This window comes from Panulirus ornatus, chromosome 72, assembly GCF_036320965.1.
Source record: "Panulirus ornatus isolate Po-2019 chromosome 72, ASM3632096v1, whole genome shotgun sequence".
NCBI lineage: Eukaryota > Metazoa > Arthropoda > Malacostraca > Decapoda > Palinuridae > Panulirus > Panulirus ornatus.
Window position 1 is genome coordinate 720,045 of NC_092295.1, and position 15,215 is coordinate 735,259.

The 15,215-nt window shown below is 38.5% G+C and overlaps 1 protein-coding gene across 2 annotated transcripts in view; it reads left to right on the plus strand.

The window, feature by feature from the left end:
* The window catches only part of LOC139748046 (uncharacterized), a 538,085-nt gene that overhangs the window by 182,514 nt on the left and 340,356 nt on the right, over positions 1–15,215 (plus strand). For both annotated transcript variants that reach the window (XM_071660616.1, XM_071660617.1), the window contains exon 4: positions 7,538–7,669. In XM_071660616.1, coding sequence (XP_071516717.1) covers positions 7,538–7,669 — 132 coding nt within the window. The remainder of the gene's footprint in view (positions 1–7,537; positions 7,670–15,215) is intronic.

Sequence of the window (15,215 nt, forward strand, 5' to 3'; positions counted from 1 at the left end):
AGAGGTTCCAACAATGTTATTTGGTTGTGAGGCATGGGGTATAGATAGGATTGTGCGGAGGAGGTTGGATGTGTTGGAAGTGAAATGTTTAAGGACAATATGTGGTGTGAGGTGGTTTGGTCAAGTAAGTAATGAAAGGGAAAGAGAGATGTGTGGTAATAGAAAAAGTGTAGTTGAGAGAGCAAAAGAGGGTGTGGTGAAATGGTTTGGTCACATGGAGAGAATGAGTGAGGAAAGATTGACGAAGAGGATATATGTGTCAGAGGTAGAGGGAGCGAGGAGAAGCAGGAGACCAAATTGGAGTGAAAAAGATTTTGAGCGATCAGGGCCTGAACATACAGGAGGGTGAAAGACATGCAAGGAATAGAGTGAACTGGGATGATGTGGTATACTGGGGTTGACGTGCTGTTGATGGATTGAACCAGGGCATGTGAAGTGTCTGGGGATAAACCATGGAAAGTTTTGTGGTGCCTGGATGTGGAAAGGGAGCTGTGGCTTCAGTGCATTACACATGACAGCTAGAGACTGAGTGTGAATGAATGTGGCCTTTTTTCTTTTTTTTTTTCTTTTCCCAGTGCTTCCTCATTTGGGGGTGGCAACAGGAATGGATGAAGGCAGCAAGTATGAATATGTACATGTGTATATATGTACAAGTACACCACCAATTTTCCAGCACTCTTGGTTGGAAAGTCTTGCCAAATTAATCCTTTTACTGGACCAACTGTGTTTATGTAATAATGATTCATCAACACACCTCTAACCCCCTAATTATACACTGAAGTATACCATGGACTGCTAGAAATTTGAATTAAACAAATATTAAATGTAAATTAAATAAATAAATGAAATACAATATACTCCTGCTCAGGACTGAGGAGCTCATCAGCTACAAGTTTTGCAAATTCGTCCACATAATCAGCAGCTCCTTCATGGTTTGCAGACCGCTTTTCTTTGCCCATTTTATTCATGGAAATTCCATGATGCTTCTTGAATCTTTGAGTCCACCCTTCACTATAGTCACGCTTATGTTGTAATTTAAGTTCTTTATGGAACAACTTAGCCTGGTCCATTATCATGCTACCTGACATGTCCACTCCATCACTCTGATGCTGTCGAAACCATTCCATCATCACTCGATAGTGCTCGGTACCCTTACCATCTTTCATAGTTTTTCTAATCGTCATTTGCTTCTTGGAGTCACTGTCTGTATAGAATTTCAATATTTTCTCCCTTTGCTTCTTTATATCATAAACAGTTGATGAGCCAATACTGTAGATGTCACACCGCTTATGCACCGAAACACCACGGTCCATTTTTTTCAAGTTCTACTTTATCTTAGATTGATATGGACTGGTGTTTACGTTTGACATCATAACTGACACTTTCATATGTCTTAGAAGCCATAGCTAGGGTTGAACTAAGTTAAGAATCTCACAGAATTGCAGTATCACCACCAACAAGTGCAGTGTAAAGAATGTAGATAAGCGTGCCTTACACACAATGCTATCTGTGGCCACCCAGTAAACTAGTCTAGTGGCCGCAGTAATTTCAGGTTCCCTCATGTAATTTTGTCCAGACTAAAGGAGGTGCCGAACCATCAGTTGCTAGAAAATCGGCGGTGTACTTGTATATGTCTGTGTATTTATATGTATGTATATGTGGAACCATGGAAGCGGAAGTGGATCATAGGGTGGGGGAGGGGGCGAAAATTTTGGGAGCCTTGAAAAATGTGTGGAAGTCGAGAACATTATCCCGGAAAGCAAAAATGGGTATGTTTGAAGGAATAGTAGTTCCAACAATGTTGTATGGTTGCGAGGCGTGGGCTATGGATAGAGTTGTGCGCAGGAGGATGGATGTGCTGGAAATGAGATGTTTGAGGACAATGTGTGGTGTGAGGTGGTTTGATCGAGTAAGTAACGTAAGGGTAAGAGAGATGTGTGGAAATAAAAAGAGCGTGGTTGAGAGAGCAGAAGAGGGTGTTTTGAAATGGTTTGGGCACATGGAGAGAATGAGTGAGGAAAGATTGACCAAGAGGATATATGTGTCGGAGGTGGAGGGAACGAGGAGAAGAGGGAGACCAAATTGGAGGTGGAAAGATGGAGTGAAAAGGATTTTGTGTGATCGGGGCCTGAACATGCAGGAGGGTGAAAGGAGGGCAAGGAATAGAGTGAATTGGAGCGATGTGGTATACAGGGGTTGACGTGCTGTCAGTGGATTGAATCAAGGCATGTGAAGCGTCCGGGGTAAACCATGGAAAGCTGTGTAGGTATGTATATTTGCGTGTGTGGACGTGTGTATGTACATGTGTATGGGGGGGGGTTGGGCCATTTCTTTCGTCTGTTTCCTTGCGCTACCTCGCAAACGCGGGAGACAGCGACAAAGTATGAAAAAAAAAAAAAAAAAAATGTTGAAATGTATAGGTATGTACATGTGTGTGTGTGTGTGGGCGTTTATGTGTATACATGTGTTTGTGGGTGGGTTGGGCCATTCTTTTGTCTGTTTCGTTGCACTACCTCGCTAACACAGGAGACAGCAATTAAGTATAATAAGAAAAGTATAATATATATATAAGAGTGAAACCACAGTAATAGTAATGGGATTATGGTGACATAAAGCACTGAAGTCAGGTGGCTATGGAAGTCATACCATAGTAGTAGAGGCATGATTACAGTAATGAAGGGTTGATGAAGCAATGACAAGTTTGATATGGTCGAAAGGGTTATGATTTAATTGGGTGTGGTGAATATATTCAATAATAAGTTCATAGGGGTCTCATAGCAATGGTGATAGTAAAGTCATAACTCTTGAATCATGAATTGATAAGAAGTTGCAGAGAGCAATGAAGACAAGATTATAAGATTAAGTGATTGATGAAAAGGCAAATGAGAATGTGGGACCAGAGAGGCCATGGAGAGTTGTGAAGGCATCTGTAAGTGAAGTTGGGGGCCCAGTGAAATTATGTATACAAGTGAAATAATGAGAAACAGTGGTTAGATAGAATGAGGTAAGTGTAGTCAAGCCTTAGGAGAAGTAAAGTTAATGAGAATTGTAAGGTCATGGATTTTAGAGACAAAGAAGTAGCAAGTCCATTGAATACAGTAAGTTATGACATTACTAACCAATTATCTTTTTTGAAGCTGAATTCGTAGGAGTGCTGTAGTTTTAGGGAATAAGGAAAACATAGTCGTAAAGAACAATGAAGTGGAGTTATGGAATTAACCAAGTGATGGGGTGATGCAACTCTGGGCGGCAGTAAAGTCATAAAAGTACAGTAATGAAGTAATGGGAAATAAATAATGGGGAGTGATGAAAGCTTCAGAAATTAATTAGGCTGGTTTTCTTGATTGGTAATGAAATCATAGGAGTATCAATAACACTAAGAATAGTAAAGCCTCGGCAAAAATAAGATTTATAAGAGTCTTGCTCTCAAGGATTTTTATTTGGATCGTGAAAGCATGGCGTTAATTGAAGTTGTGGTTTTAAGATATTGATTGTTGAAGATGTAGGACTAGTGGACTCATGGTATTGGGATATTATGGCTTTGAAATGTTAACAGTTAAATGGTAGGAACAACATGAGGGAAAAATGAACTTGTGAAAAATTAGTGAAGTCATAGGGAGTGCTGATTCTGTAGCATTTTGAAGGCATTTGTGATGCATGCAAAACCCGAAATTAATTAAATCAATGGAGTAATGAAGTCAGAAGCTTAGAATATTAAATCCTAGGTTGTTCAAAATTAGGAGCATAATGAAATTGTGAAGTATAATGGCTCAAAATAGTAATTGATATGGAAGAAGTGGAGGAAGGGAGTTATGATATGGGATAATAAAATCAGAGATGATGCTGGAGTATTGGCATAAAGGGGTATCCTGAAAATTCTGTTGAATGGAGCCCTGATCTAGGCTTTACATTTTAAGTTTATATTTCTCATTTGGATGTGAAATATGGGATATTGATAATAAGGATATCCCTAAACTGTATCCAGATGAGAGGAGATGTAGAAGATGTGCATTTTAGGGGAATCCTCATTCTTCAAGTGAACCATATTGCCTCCCTGATATAGTTTTTTGTTTAAGAATTTATACTTCAGTGTTGTTTTGTTTCTCTCTTTTCTGGTATTAGTATCTTGATAAATTTTAGATATGAAATAAAGATGATTTTTAGACATTCAACCACAGTATCGAAGCAAAAGATAAACAGAACTTATAATTCATGCTGGGTGTTGACTGGAAAACACCCTTCAGATTGCAAATCAGAGCCAGTGTTCAGTCTAGATTTTGATGCTATTGATTTCTCTTTGTTCTTTTGTGTATAGAGTGAAGTTATGCCACCTGCTGTAAATTTGTTCTCGAATACTCCATTCCATAATTCGCTTTCTGTGGCAGTAACGTATATTATTTGAGTTTAAACATTTACATCCAGTTCTCCGCTCATATTTATATCTTTTTGAGATGATGTAAAAAAGTATTTTTTGAACTTCTGAGAGATGAGGTCAACTTTATTCATCCATCATGTTTAGCATGATATGGATAAAGGTTGGCTTCTAGTGACATAATCATTATGAAAGTGTTTCATGAAGGATTTAGATACTTGGAGTTGTTTGTTAACCTTGAAATCTCATTGAAATCTCCCAAATGAGTTTGGTCTGTAATGTTCAAGAAAGAATAATCAGAATGCAAATGGATGACTTTCTACAGTAGAGGAATTACCTAATTGCAAGGCAACACTGTTTAGGGAAAGGAGGACATGTGTAAAGAACCACTTAGATTTCAACGAGGGAGTGTTACCTGTCTTAAATAAAAGAGGAGGCTGGATGGACTCGTTGTGTCTGGACTGCCAGAAAGTATGTGACACAACCATGTGGGGGCTAAGAAAGTGGGTCACAAGGTAGGAAAAAGGGGGAGACTCCTCTGATGGATGAAAGATTATCTTAATTGAAGGGAACAAAGTACAAGCATCAGAGGAGCTTTCCCCAAACTGAGTGTTGTAGGGTTCTGTTCTGAGGTAGAACTTAAGAAGATCAGTTTTGTGACTTTTTTTGGCTATGACTTTAACATGGTATAAATTTGTGGTTTAGAGATCTCATATTTTGTTCTTTTTTTTTTTTTTCCTCTTTCCTAATTACAAATTCCTTATGTTACTAAAGGGATGATTTTATCGGTAGTTGCATTGTACACTGTTTATGATTTTTGAGCATTTGCTTATTTTATTATGTCTGATGGCTCTCAATATTTGAGAAATTGTGACTTTGAAGCCTAGACCCCTAGACCCTGGACAAGTGAGTGACTTTTATTCAATTTGTAAATGGGTTATTTGCTTCCTTCCTCAGAAAATGGGTTTATTTTGTAGAGATTAATATCTGATCCAAGGTGGAATGAGCCAAGGGTATATCTACCATCTCCCCCTGTTATTGTTTGTGAATAATTGCTTTTTGCTAACCATTCCACCATGAGGTGCATGCAAGTTGGTATCCTTTGTTTTGCTTCCTAATAGTGTACCATTAGTTAGAGTGCTTGTAATTAGCTAACTATTAGTGGTAGAGACTTCTCTGGTAAGTTGTATAGTATTTTTTTTATGTAACATGGATGTGTCAACAAATGTAGATGAGCTTTTCACCTTTTGTATCCTTAGCTTGCATTTCCTTTGCTGAGTTAGTCAGTAAGGACTTGAAGCACATTTTTTTTAACATTTTGAATATCACAGTTTGTAGTTTGGCTTCAATGACTTTGTAGTTTGATTTTATTCATATGCAGTATACTGTTATCTTATATGGCTTCTGTAATTCTCTGATGGTTATATCATTTGTATTTGTTCTTCTGAATTAAGTTTAAGTTGCTTTTTACATGTGCAGAATCTAATCGCTTACTTGTGACATTAACCAGTACATTAGATATTTATCATTAGACTGATTGGTCCTTGTATATAAGAAAGGTAATTTTTCCCATGTTATTGTTGCATGTTGAATAATAGATTCACATCATTTAAGGAAAAGAGCTTCCCTAACATTTTCTTGCAAGCCAGGAAGCTCCCCCACCTATATTTGTGTTTTGCTCTTATGCCTCACACCTAAGAAGAGATATTCCAGTTTCAGACATCACAGTGATATTGATATGATGTAAAAAATTGTACCTTTGAAGATTTTTCCCTCATCAAATAATTCATTACTTTAATACAAGGGACAAAGGCTCCTGGAAATCTCTTTTGTAGAATAAATGCCTCTTTCTGTGCTGCCATTTGGAATATATGTGTTACTTCAGAGTAGTACAGACCTGTGGTAATTTGGAGGTATAGGCTGTCTTGTAGGTTTGCCATTCACTTAGGAAAAAATCCATGAGACTCATGGATAATGTGAAAAGATATGTAAATCATAGGGAGTTTAGATCAAAAGAATCAAAACGTGTAGTTGATAACTATACCTATACCCGAAACTATTACTGTTTACAGCAAGTAGGCTGGTATTAGGCAGATAAGGTTGTGGTAGACCTTTTATGTATATATCTCAGGCATAATAGGAACAATTTGGATGTTATCTGATGAGACAAATAGTGATAGGCATGATATACAGGTAAAGAGAACACCTGCTTTGATGAATCATTAGAAGGGGAAGTGCATATGGAAAAAGTAGTTGTAGGATTGAAGAATACCAAATACATGAAAAAAAACAGTAAAAGTATTAGCATTTTTATTCTGTTTTATTCCTAAGTAGAGGGCAAACAGATCTGCACGGAAAACTAGATCCACGTGTTTTGCCAAAACTGAGAATGGAACTAGGAAAACAGCAAGTATCAGTTATTAGGAGGTCCTATTATCAAAACTTCAGTCTTTGCATCTTATGAAAAAACAGTAGATTTTAAGGTTTTTATTTAACCTTCAATGAGATTGTTTGGTTATTATTAGAATAAAAGGAGGAATGGTTGTAAACCACAGAAGTTTATTCATTTTAGTTCATATGAGTTCTTCATTCCCTACAGAAATGAAATGGCATCACAGACAGATAGATGAGCCTTATAGGAAAATATCCATATGTGGCTTCTTCCTCTGTTCATTCTTTTGGAAAGTAGTTTATCATTATATTTGTAGATTTACTATTCCTGGGGATTAGGGAGGAAGAATACTGACCCATGTATTTCTTGCTTATTGTAGAAGGCAACTAAGAGTGTTAGGAGTGGGTGCCTGGAAGTCCTCCCTTCTTGTACTACTTTCCAAAATAAGGAACAGAGCAAGGGGCCAAGCAAGGAATTCTCTCTGTAAGGCTCATTTATCTGTTCTTAATGCTACCACACTGACGTGGGAAATGATGAGCATGTATGAGACTATTTCCATGGCCACCCCCTTGAAGGAGTTCCAGAAACGAACAGGCTTCAGAGATAAGATAGATAGATAGATAGATAGTTTTAAAAAAGATTCATCAATGGCAAGACAATTAGAAAGGTTCAAATACATTTTTAGGTAAGGAGGAATTTTATCACTGGTTTATGCTACTCTGGGAATGTATTGTATAGTTGCCTTGCATGACATATTACCTGCATGACTTCAGAAACACCAACACCACCTCCTGGTTGCCGTGGTGATGACCAATTTACATGTGTGGACAATTCTATCATTTGTGACGTGCAGCGTTGTGATGGCAAGGAGGACTGTCCTCAGGGAGACGATGAAGAAGGCTGCGGTAGGTTCTGTCGTTCACTTTGTGTCTCTTGCATTCATCAGATGAGTCATATTCACTTACTACATACTTTATATTACATCCAGTGCATAAATCGGCGATGGGTATTTTATGAAATACTCTATGCCAGTAGCCACCCATTACCTCGTAACCAAGTATCTGACACAAGATACCAGTAATTAAGATGTGAATCATCTTGTGTGCCAATAGCCTTGATCTTTTACCAAGTCAGCTCATGCTTTGTTCCATATTATTACTCATTTTGCTTTTTATTTGCTTTCTTGATTCTGTTCTCATTTTTCTATTAGGAAGCTTGTATAACCTCACCCTATTGAAATTTACATTTCAATAACTGCCACATGATTTTACTAACCAGTAGTCATTCATCCTATAACTTAGGTCAATAATGATTTTTATTAGAATAATAATTCATTGTGAAACATTCACCTGAAATTTTTAGTTAAGTACATTATAATCATGGTCATTTATAAGTGAGGAAGTGGGTGTCCATTAGCTAGATTGAACTGTATTTTTGTAATCATTGATAACATACTGGAAATGTGTATGGAAGGAATATCACCAAGGTCATTTGATCACTACTGCTCTTGTCACCAATGATAACATCTTGGAAATATGTATAGATGGAATATCAGCAAGTTTATTCGATCAGTATAATTCTGGTTTTTCCTTGGGAAATAAACTGTATGAATTATCTCTGTCAGTCAGGCATTGCATGTTGGATATTTGATTTCTTTATTCAGAAGTATATGAACAAAAGTATGGTGCTAGGTTTAGAACAGAGTGAGAGATCATATTGTAAGATCACTTTGCATGATGAAAGACTGAAAGTTGTGTATAAGTTTAGTTATTACCACTAGAGTTTAGAGGAAAAGTGGTGTTTGAGTGGATGGTGGCATGAACAGATTGGGTAGAAGCGATGTGGCTTCAGACAGGGTAGAGAATGTTTGGATCAGATGTTTGCTCGAGAAAACTTTTGTGAGGAATTTGTACATGCCATTTATGGACCTGTAGGAAATGTATGATATGGTTGATAGAGGTGCCTTGTGAAAGATATTATGAATACAGGTATGTGGTGGTGGAGGAAAGCTACTAAATGCTGTTGCGACTTTTTATAGCTAGAGTAAGGTATGCGTGTGAGTACGAAGGGAGGGATTAGTTGACCTAAGTAAAGGTGGGTCTGCATCTAGGGTGTATGATGTCACCATGATCATTTAATCTTTTAAGAACAGGGAGGTAAATGTGACAGAATGAGGGTTGGGTCTGCAGTATGCTTAGGATGGGAACCAGGGAGATGAGTCATTAATTGTTTGTAGATACCATGACAGACTTGATAGAGAAACTGCAGCAGCGGATGTCTGAGAGCTGTTGGTAATGTGAACAACAGTAAGAAAATCAGGTATTGAAGGGGATTAGACAGGATGATTTGAATGTGGGTTTGAATGGTGCAAACCTGGAGGAAGTGGAGTGCTTTAGATACTGGGGTGTGGTTATGGCAGTGGATTGTACAATGGGAACTGAAGTAAGTCTCAGAGTGGGAGAAGGGGCTAAGGTCCTTGATGCATGGATGAGTGTGTAGAAGGAGAGGTCATTGTCATTTAGGGCAAATATAGGTATGTTTATGAGTCTTGGGCCAGAAATGCAAAAGAACAAAATAGGGTGGGCATGTTAGAAGTGAAATGCATGCGGTCACTGTGTTCCGAGGTGGGTACGTGGCTCAGACTAGAGTTTATATATTCATATATAGAATTGATGAGATGACTTTGATTAGGGTTTCAGTTGCCCATGCCATCCCAGCTAACATTAAGAAAATGGGGAGTGACTCATTGCAGTGATGACATTTTTACTGGAGGGTAAGGCATGTGTGTGAGTTGGAAGGGGAAATGTTAGATTGTTCTTGAAGGTGGATCTTTGTTGAGGATACACGATGTTACTGTGGCTGTTTTAATGTGTTTATGAATCAAGTGGTAAGGGAGGTAGATGCAAGGTTTTTCGAATGAGGGGTGGATCTGTGGCATTCTATTTGGGGGCATTGCAGGTGAATTATTTGCTGTTTGCAGATGATATGGGTCTAGTGGTAGATTCAAGAGAAATCTCAGAAGCTCGTAGGAATTTGAGAAAGTATGTAAAAGGAAGTAGAGCATAATGAGTGCACGGGTATGGAGAGAGAGAGAGAGAGAGAGAGAGAGAGAGAGAGAGAGAGAGAGAGAGAGAGAGAGAGGTTAAGCATAACTTTGGTGAACCTAGAGGAATTGGAATGCTTTAGATATCTCCAAGTGGACATATCTGTGAACAGAACCATGGGGACTGAAGTGAGCTATAGTCCAGAAGATGGGATTAAGATCTCTCATTGTCTGAGAGGGCAAAGGTAGTATATTTGATGGTATGGTAGTCCCAGTACTGTAGTGTTAAATGGTTACGAGTCTTGGGTCTTGAAAATAAATGAAGGGAAGAGGGTGTACATGTTAGGAATGAAATGCCTGAATGAGCATGTTTTGTGAGACATGCTCATGTTAGAAATGACAGTGAAAAGAATGTAAGAATAAGGTATATTAGCAATTGCAGTGTGATTGAAAGGGCTGAACAGGTTGTGCTGAATTGATCCAAGCATAGAAAGAGGATGAGTAAAGTCTGATAAAGAGCACCTGTGACTGAAGGGAGGAAATGAGTATGGGAAAAATGAGGTTTTGTAAGGATTCCTAAGGAGGCTTAAGATTATCAGAGTCTAAACATTCAGGAGTGTAAAAGGTCTGCAAAGGATATAATGAATTGGATGGATGTGGTGATTAGTGGGGACTTGGTTACTGTTGGCTGAACAGGGAATGTGAAATAGTCTCGGTAAACCTAGAGACATTCTATGGAGCTTAGCTGTGGATGATAAGCAGGAAAAGCAGTTAGATAGAGAAATATATATCTTGTTTGTATGAAGCTGATATCATCTGTTGCTGCATTTCTCTTTTAATCATCAGCTCATGGTTGATCTGGTATGTTGCTTAACCATCCGCCTGATTTTGTCTTGAACATTTTAATGCTATTATGGATATAGGGAGAAAAAATTATATTGCCTAATTTCCACCAGAAGTCATAAAATTACTCATTGCTCCCTATCTAATGCTTAAAGATGCAGCAGGGTTATACATCTTTACCTTCACCTGTGGATGCATATAAATTATCTCAAGAAAAAGTTTATTAAATCAAGTTGTATTTCAGTGAAACTTGGTGAGATTCCTCATCTATTTCAAGTTACTGTGACACAAAACGTTGTGTTATTTTGGTCTTTTTCAGAAATGGGTGATATTCCAACCATCAATTTTTCCTAAGAACAGCATATTGTTACAGTATTATTTACTTGAATTGTAATTTCTCTCAATGTTTTCTTGTTTGACGTGAACTTTTATCTCTTCATGGTCATAATATTTACCCTTATGATATTTTCTTTTGACAAATGTCAGTTGCTGTTAATCAGTGTACAGTATTTTTACATTTATCTTATAACCTTGTGGCATTCTTTATTCTATTCATTTATCTTATTTTGTGTGAGGATGTCTTTGTGGGTTTACTGACAAGGTTGTGCAGGTTGTCTTGTTTTGTAATTTCTTTGTTAGTTTTATAACTTTATGTTCATATATATATTATTCCTGGGGATAGGGGAGAAAGAATGCTTCCCACTATTCCCTACGTGTTGTAGAAGGCAACTAAAAGGGATGGGAGCGGGATACTGGAAATCCTCCTCTCCAGTTTTTACTTTTCCAAAAGAAGGAACAGAGAAGGGAGCCAAGTGAGGATTTTTCCTCTGGGGCTCAGTCCTCTCTTCTTGACGCTACCTTGCTGATGTGGGAAATGGTGAATATGTATAAAATATATACACATGTATATACATATATACAATATACACATATTCATACATACTACCTTCATCCATTCCCGCCGCCACCCCGCCACACATGAAATTGATACACCCCCTCCCCCGCATGTGCTCGAGGTTGTGCTAGGAAAGGACAACAAAAGCCACATTCGTCCACACTCAAACTTTAGCTGTTATGTGTAATGCACCAAAACCACAGCTCCCTTTCCACATCCAGGCCCCACAAAACTTTCCATGCTTTACCCCAAACGCTTCACATGCCCTGGTTCAATCCATTGACAGTAAATTGACCCCGGTATACCACATCGTTTCAATTCACTCTATTCCTTGCACGCCTTTCACCCTCCTGTATGTTCAGGCCCCGATCGCTCAAAATCTTTTTCACTCCATCCCTCCACCTCCAGTTTGGTCTCCCACTTCTCCTCGTTCCCTCCATCTCTGACACATATATCCTCTTTGTCAATCTTTCCTCACTCATTCTTTCCTTGTGACCAAAAAATTTCAATACATCCTCCTCTGCTCTCTCAACCACACTCTTTTTATTACCACACATCTATCTTATCCTTTCATTACTTACTTGATCAAACCACCTCACACCACATATTGTCTTCAAACATCTCATTTCCAACACATCCACCCTCCTCCGCACAACCCTATCTATCGCCCATGCCCCACAACCATATAACATTGTTTGAACCACTATTCCTTCAGACATACCCATTTTTGCTTTCCGAGATAACATTCTCCCCTTACACACATTCTTCATGGCTCCCAGAACCTTCACCCCCTCCCCCACCCTGTGACTCACTTCCGCTTCCATGGTTCCATCTGCTGCCAGATCCACTCCCAGATATATAAAACACTTGACTTCCTCCAGTTGGATCATATTTGCCATTTCCCGCATTGGCGAGGTGGCGTTAAGAGCAAAGGACTGAGCCTAAAAGGGAAAATCCTCACTAAGCCCCCTTCTCTGTTCCTTCTTTTGGAAAAGAAGAAACTGGTGGGATGGATTTCCATCCCCCTGTTCCCTCCCCTTTTAGTCGCCTTTTATGACACGCAGGGAATATGTGGGAGGTTTTCTTTCTCCCTTATCCCTAGGGATAAAATACTCATTTACATATATATATGTTTTATCATTTTGTCTTTATTAGTCCGTGTGTTTGTTTGGGTATATAAGTATTTGTAGAGTTACCCATTCATTAGTGCTTGTTTCTGCAACACTACTAGATTCAGATTCCTGTAGAGGGCTGCTACACCTTCCTTCACCTCCACCTCACCACAACCCTCCCACCCTAATCGTCACACCCTCTCTCATTGCCACCTGCACCCATCTTCTCTGCCACACCCTCCTTCATTTGTACCATTATCCTCCTTAACCACAAGAGAGTGAGCTCTTTCATAGACAAAAGGGAAGGCTCGGTGGATTGGTTGTATTAGGAGTGTCAGAAAACATTTGACTACAGTGTATTGGAAGATGATTAAGAAGCTTGCCATCATGCAGGAATAAGGAGGAAACCTCCTCAATTAAGAGAATATTTCTCACTAGAAGGCAACATAGTGCACATATCAGGGAACCTTTCTCGAAATTTTTTTCTTTTTTTTTTTCTTTCTAATATATGTGTAATTAAGTGTTTTTAGGCAACTGTTTGTATCTGGTGCAGGGAAGAACTTCAACATACTTGTGTAATAACTTGTTTGTAATTGCTTATTTGTATGGTGTGGGAAGGGAGTTCTACCCATGTGGAGACCCTTCTCATGAATTTTCTTTACCCTCACAGTATTGAAACCTGTGTGCTGTCAGCACAAATGATTTCAGTGCTACATTTATTCCATTCAGTTAATACCCTTATGCTATGGAAATAATCATTTATATCTTTTCAGTCAGTTTGTTTGCTCATTTTGTCGCAACAGTGTCAAATTCTTTCTCAAATTCCTTATTCTGAAGAACTCTCACTGTTGACATTATCAGACAGGTGTAATGTTTAATGTTAGGATCAAGTCTCCCCTCTCTTGTGTCCTATTCATGATGAATACCTGGTTGACAAGTGTAGAGTCTCTAACCTTCCATTGTAACCTTGTGATCCCTCATTATAAGAAGTACAGCTCTCACACCTCAAGAGATTCTGGTTCTACATATTCATTAGAAAGAATTGAGTAGTCCAACTTATCGACACACCCAATCTGAATTTGAACATGCAGTGTTGGTTCACTTTCTCTTGTCTGTAGATAGCTACTTTGGTTTCTGCACCTAAAAGCTGGCTGTTTGTATGCCCCCACCATTAGCCAAACATGTAATACACAGCAAGGGATAGCATCACATGATCATTGCTTTCCCTACACCTTTGGAGTTCTATAATGCCCTTGTCTCTCCTAGTAGCTATGACCTGCCTCTTTTGAAGAGGCAGATTTTCTACTTCCTCAAAACTCCTGAAGTATTTCTTCCACTCTCTCTCTCTCTCTCTCTCTCACCTCTTAAAATTTCTGTAAAGGAATAGCCTCAGTATATGATGAGCCTGAGATATGAAAAATAAAAGAATGGTAGGAAGTGACGTTGGTAAAGCTGGTGCCGTAGCATTGTTCTGTATTGTTGTGTGAGGTTCAGGTGATGGTTGGAAAGAGTCAGGAGGGTCAGTATAGAGTGCATATTGATTGTTAGTGTAAGAGGGACTGAGGATAATCTTGCAAGCAGATTTGTACAACTACTTTTTTATTATCCCCATTACATTTTTCAGAATCTTGATCTGTCCAATACTGTTAATGTATCTGAATTTTTGTAGGTACATTCTTGCATCTTTAATTACATATTTGCACAGTACAGAAAGAGTGTTGTACACTTGTGGGACCCCATCTCGTAAACTTTCTTTACCACCGAGTTGCTTTCTAAACATTTGTATAATGTTGGCATTCATGGTTTCATTTTGCAGTCTTATTCCAACCATCCACCACCATTACACTAAAAGACTACTTTTTTGCTACCTGTTAAACAAGCTTCTGGCCAAGCATTTTATTACAACCTCAGCTTATTCTCTTAGTATATATTTATGAATTACTGTTTTCTGTCAGTGTCATTTAAGTGATTTAGCAACTTTGAATGTTGTAATGAGGTCACCTCGGTCTTTTCTCTCCTTGAAGGTGGGCACACGTACCCCTCAGCTTGGCATTATAGCGTAGCTTTCTTAATTCAGGTAACATCTTTGTTGCCCTTCTCTGGATTCTCTCATCTAAATCTATTTGCTTCTATTGGTGCCATGACCAGACTTAAGAAACATAATATGGTGATGGTCAAATGTATGTTGAAAATAGTTTATCAAACATTTCCTTATCTGGTTACTTAAATGCATTTCTCTTACTTGTCAGCAGGCAGTTAGCATCCTTAACAACACTTCTGATGTGAAGCTCTAGTGAGAGGTTAAGCACAAATTTTATTCCTGTATGCCTTTCACATACAGGTTCCTTTAGCAAATTTTCTCCAAGAAAATGGTTGCACCAGGGCCCTCTTTCCCTGCGTTCCATCCTTGTTACATTACTGCTACCTTATTCTGATAAAATTTCACCTGCTATTCATCAAACCAACTTTTGAATTTGCCTGGGTCCCTCATAAGCTGTTGCAATCATCATTACTCTTTACTTTTGTCATTACTGTGGCATCATCCACAAACACACACT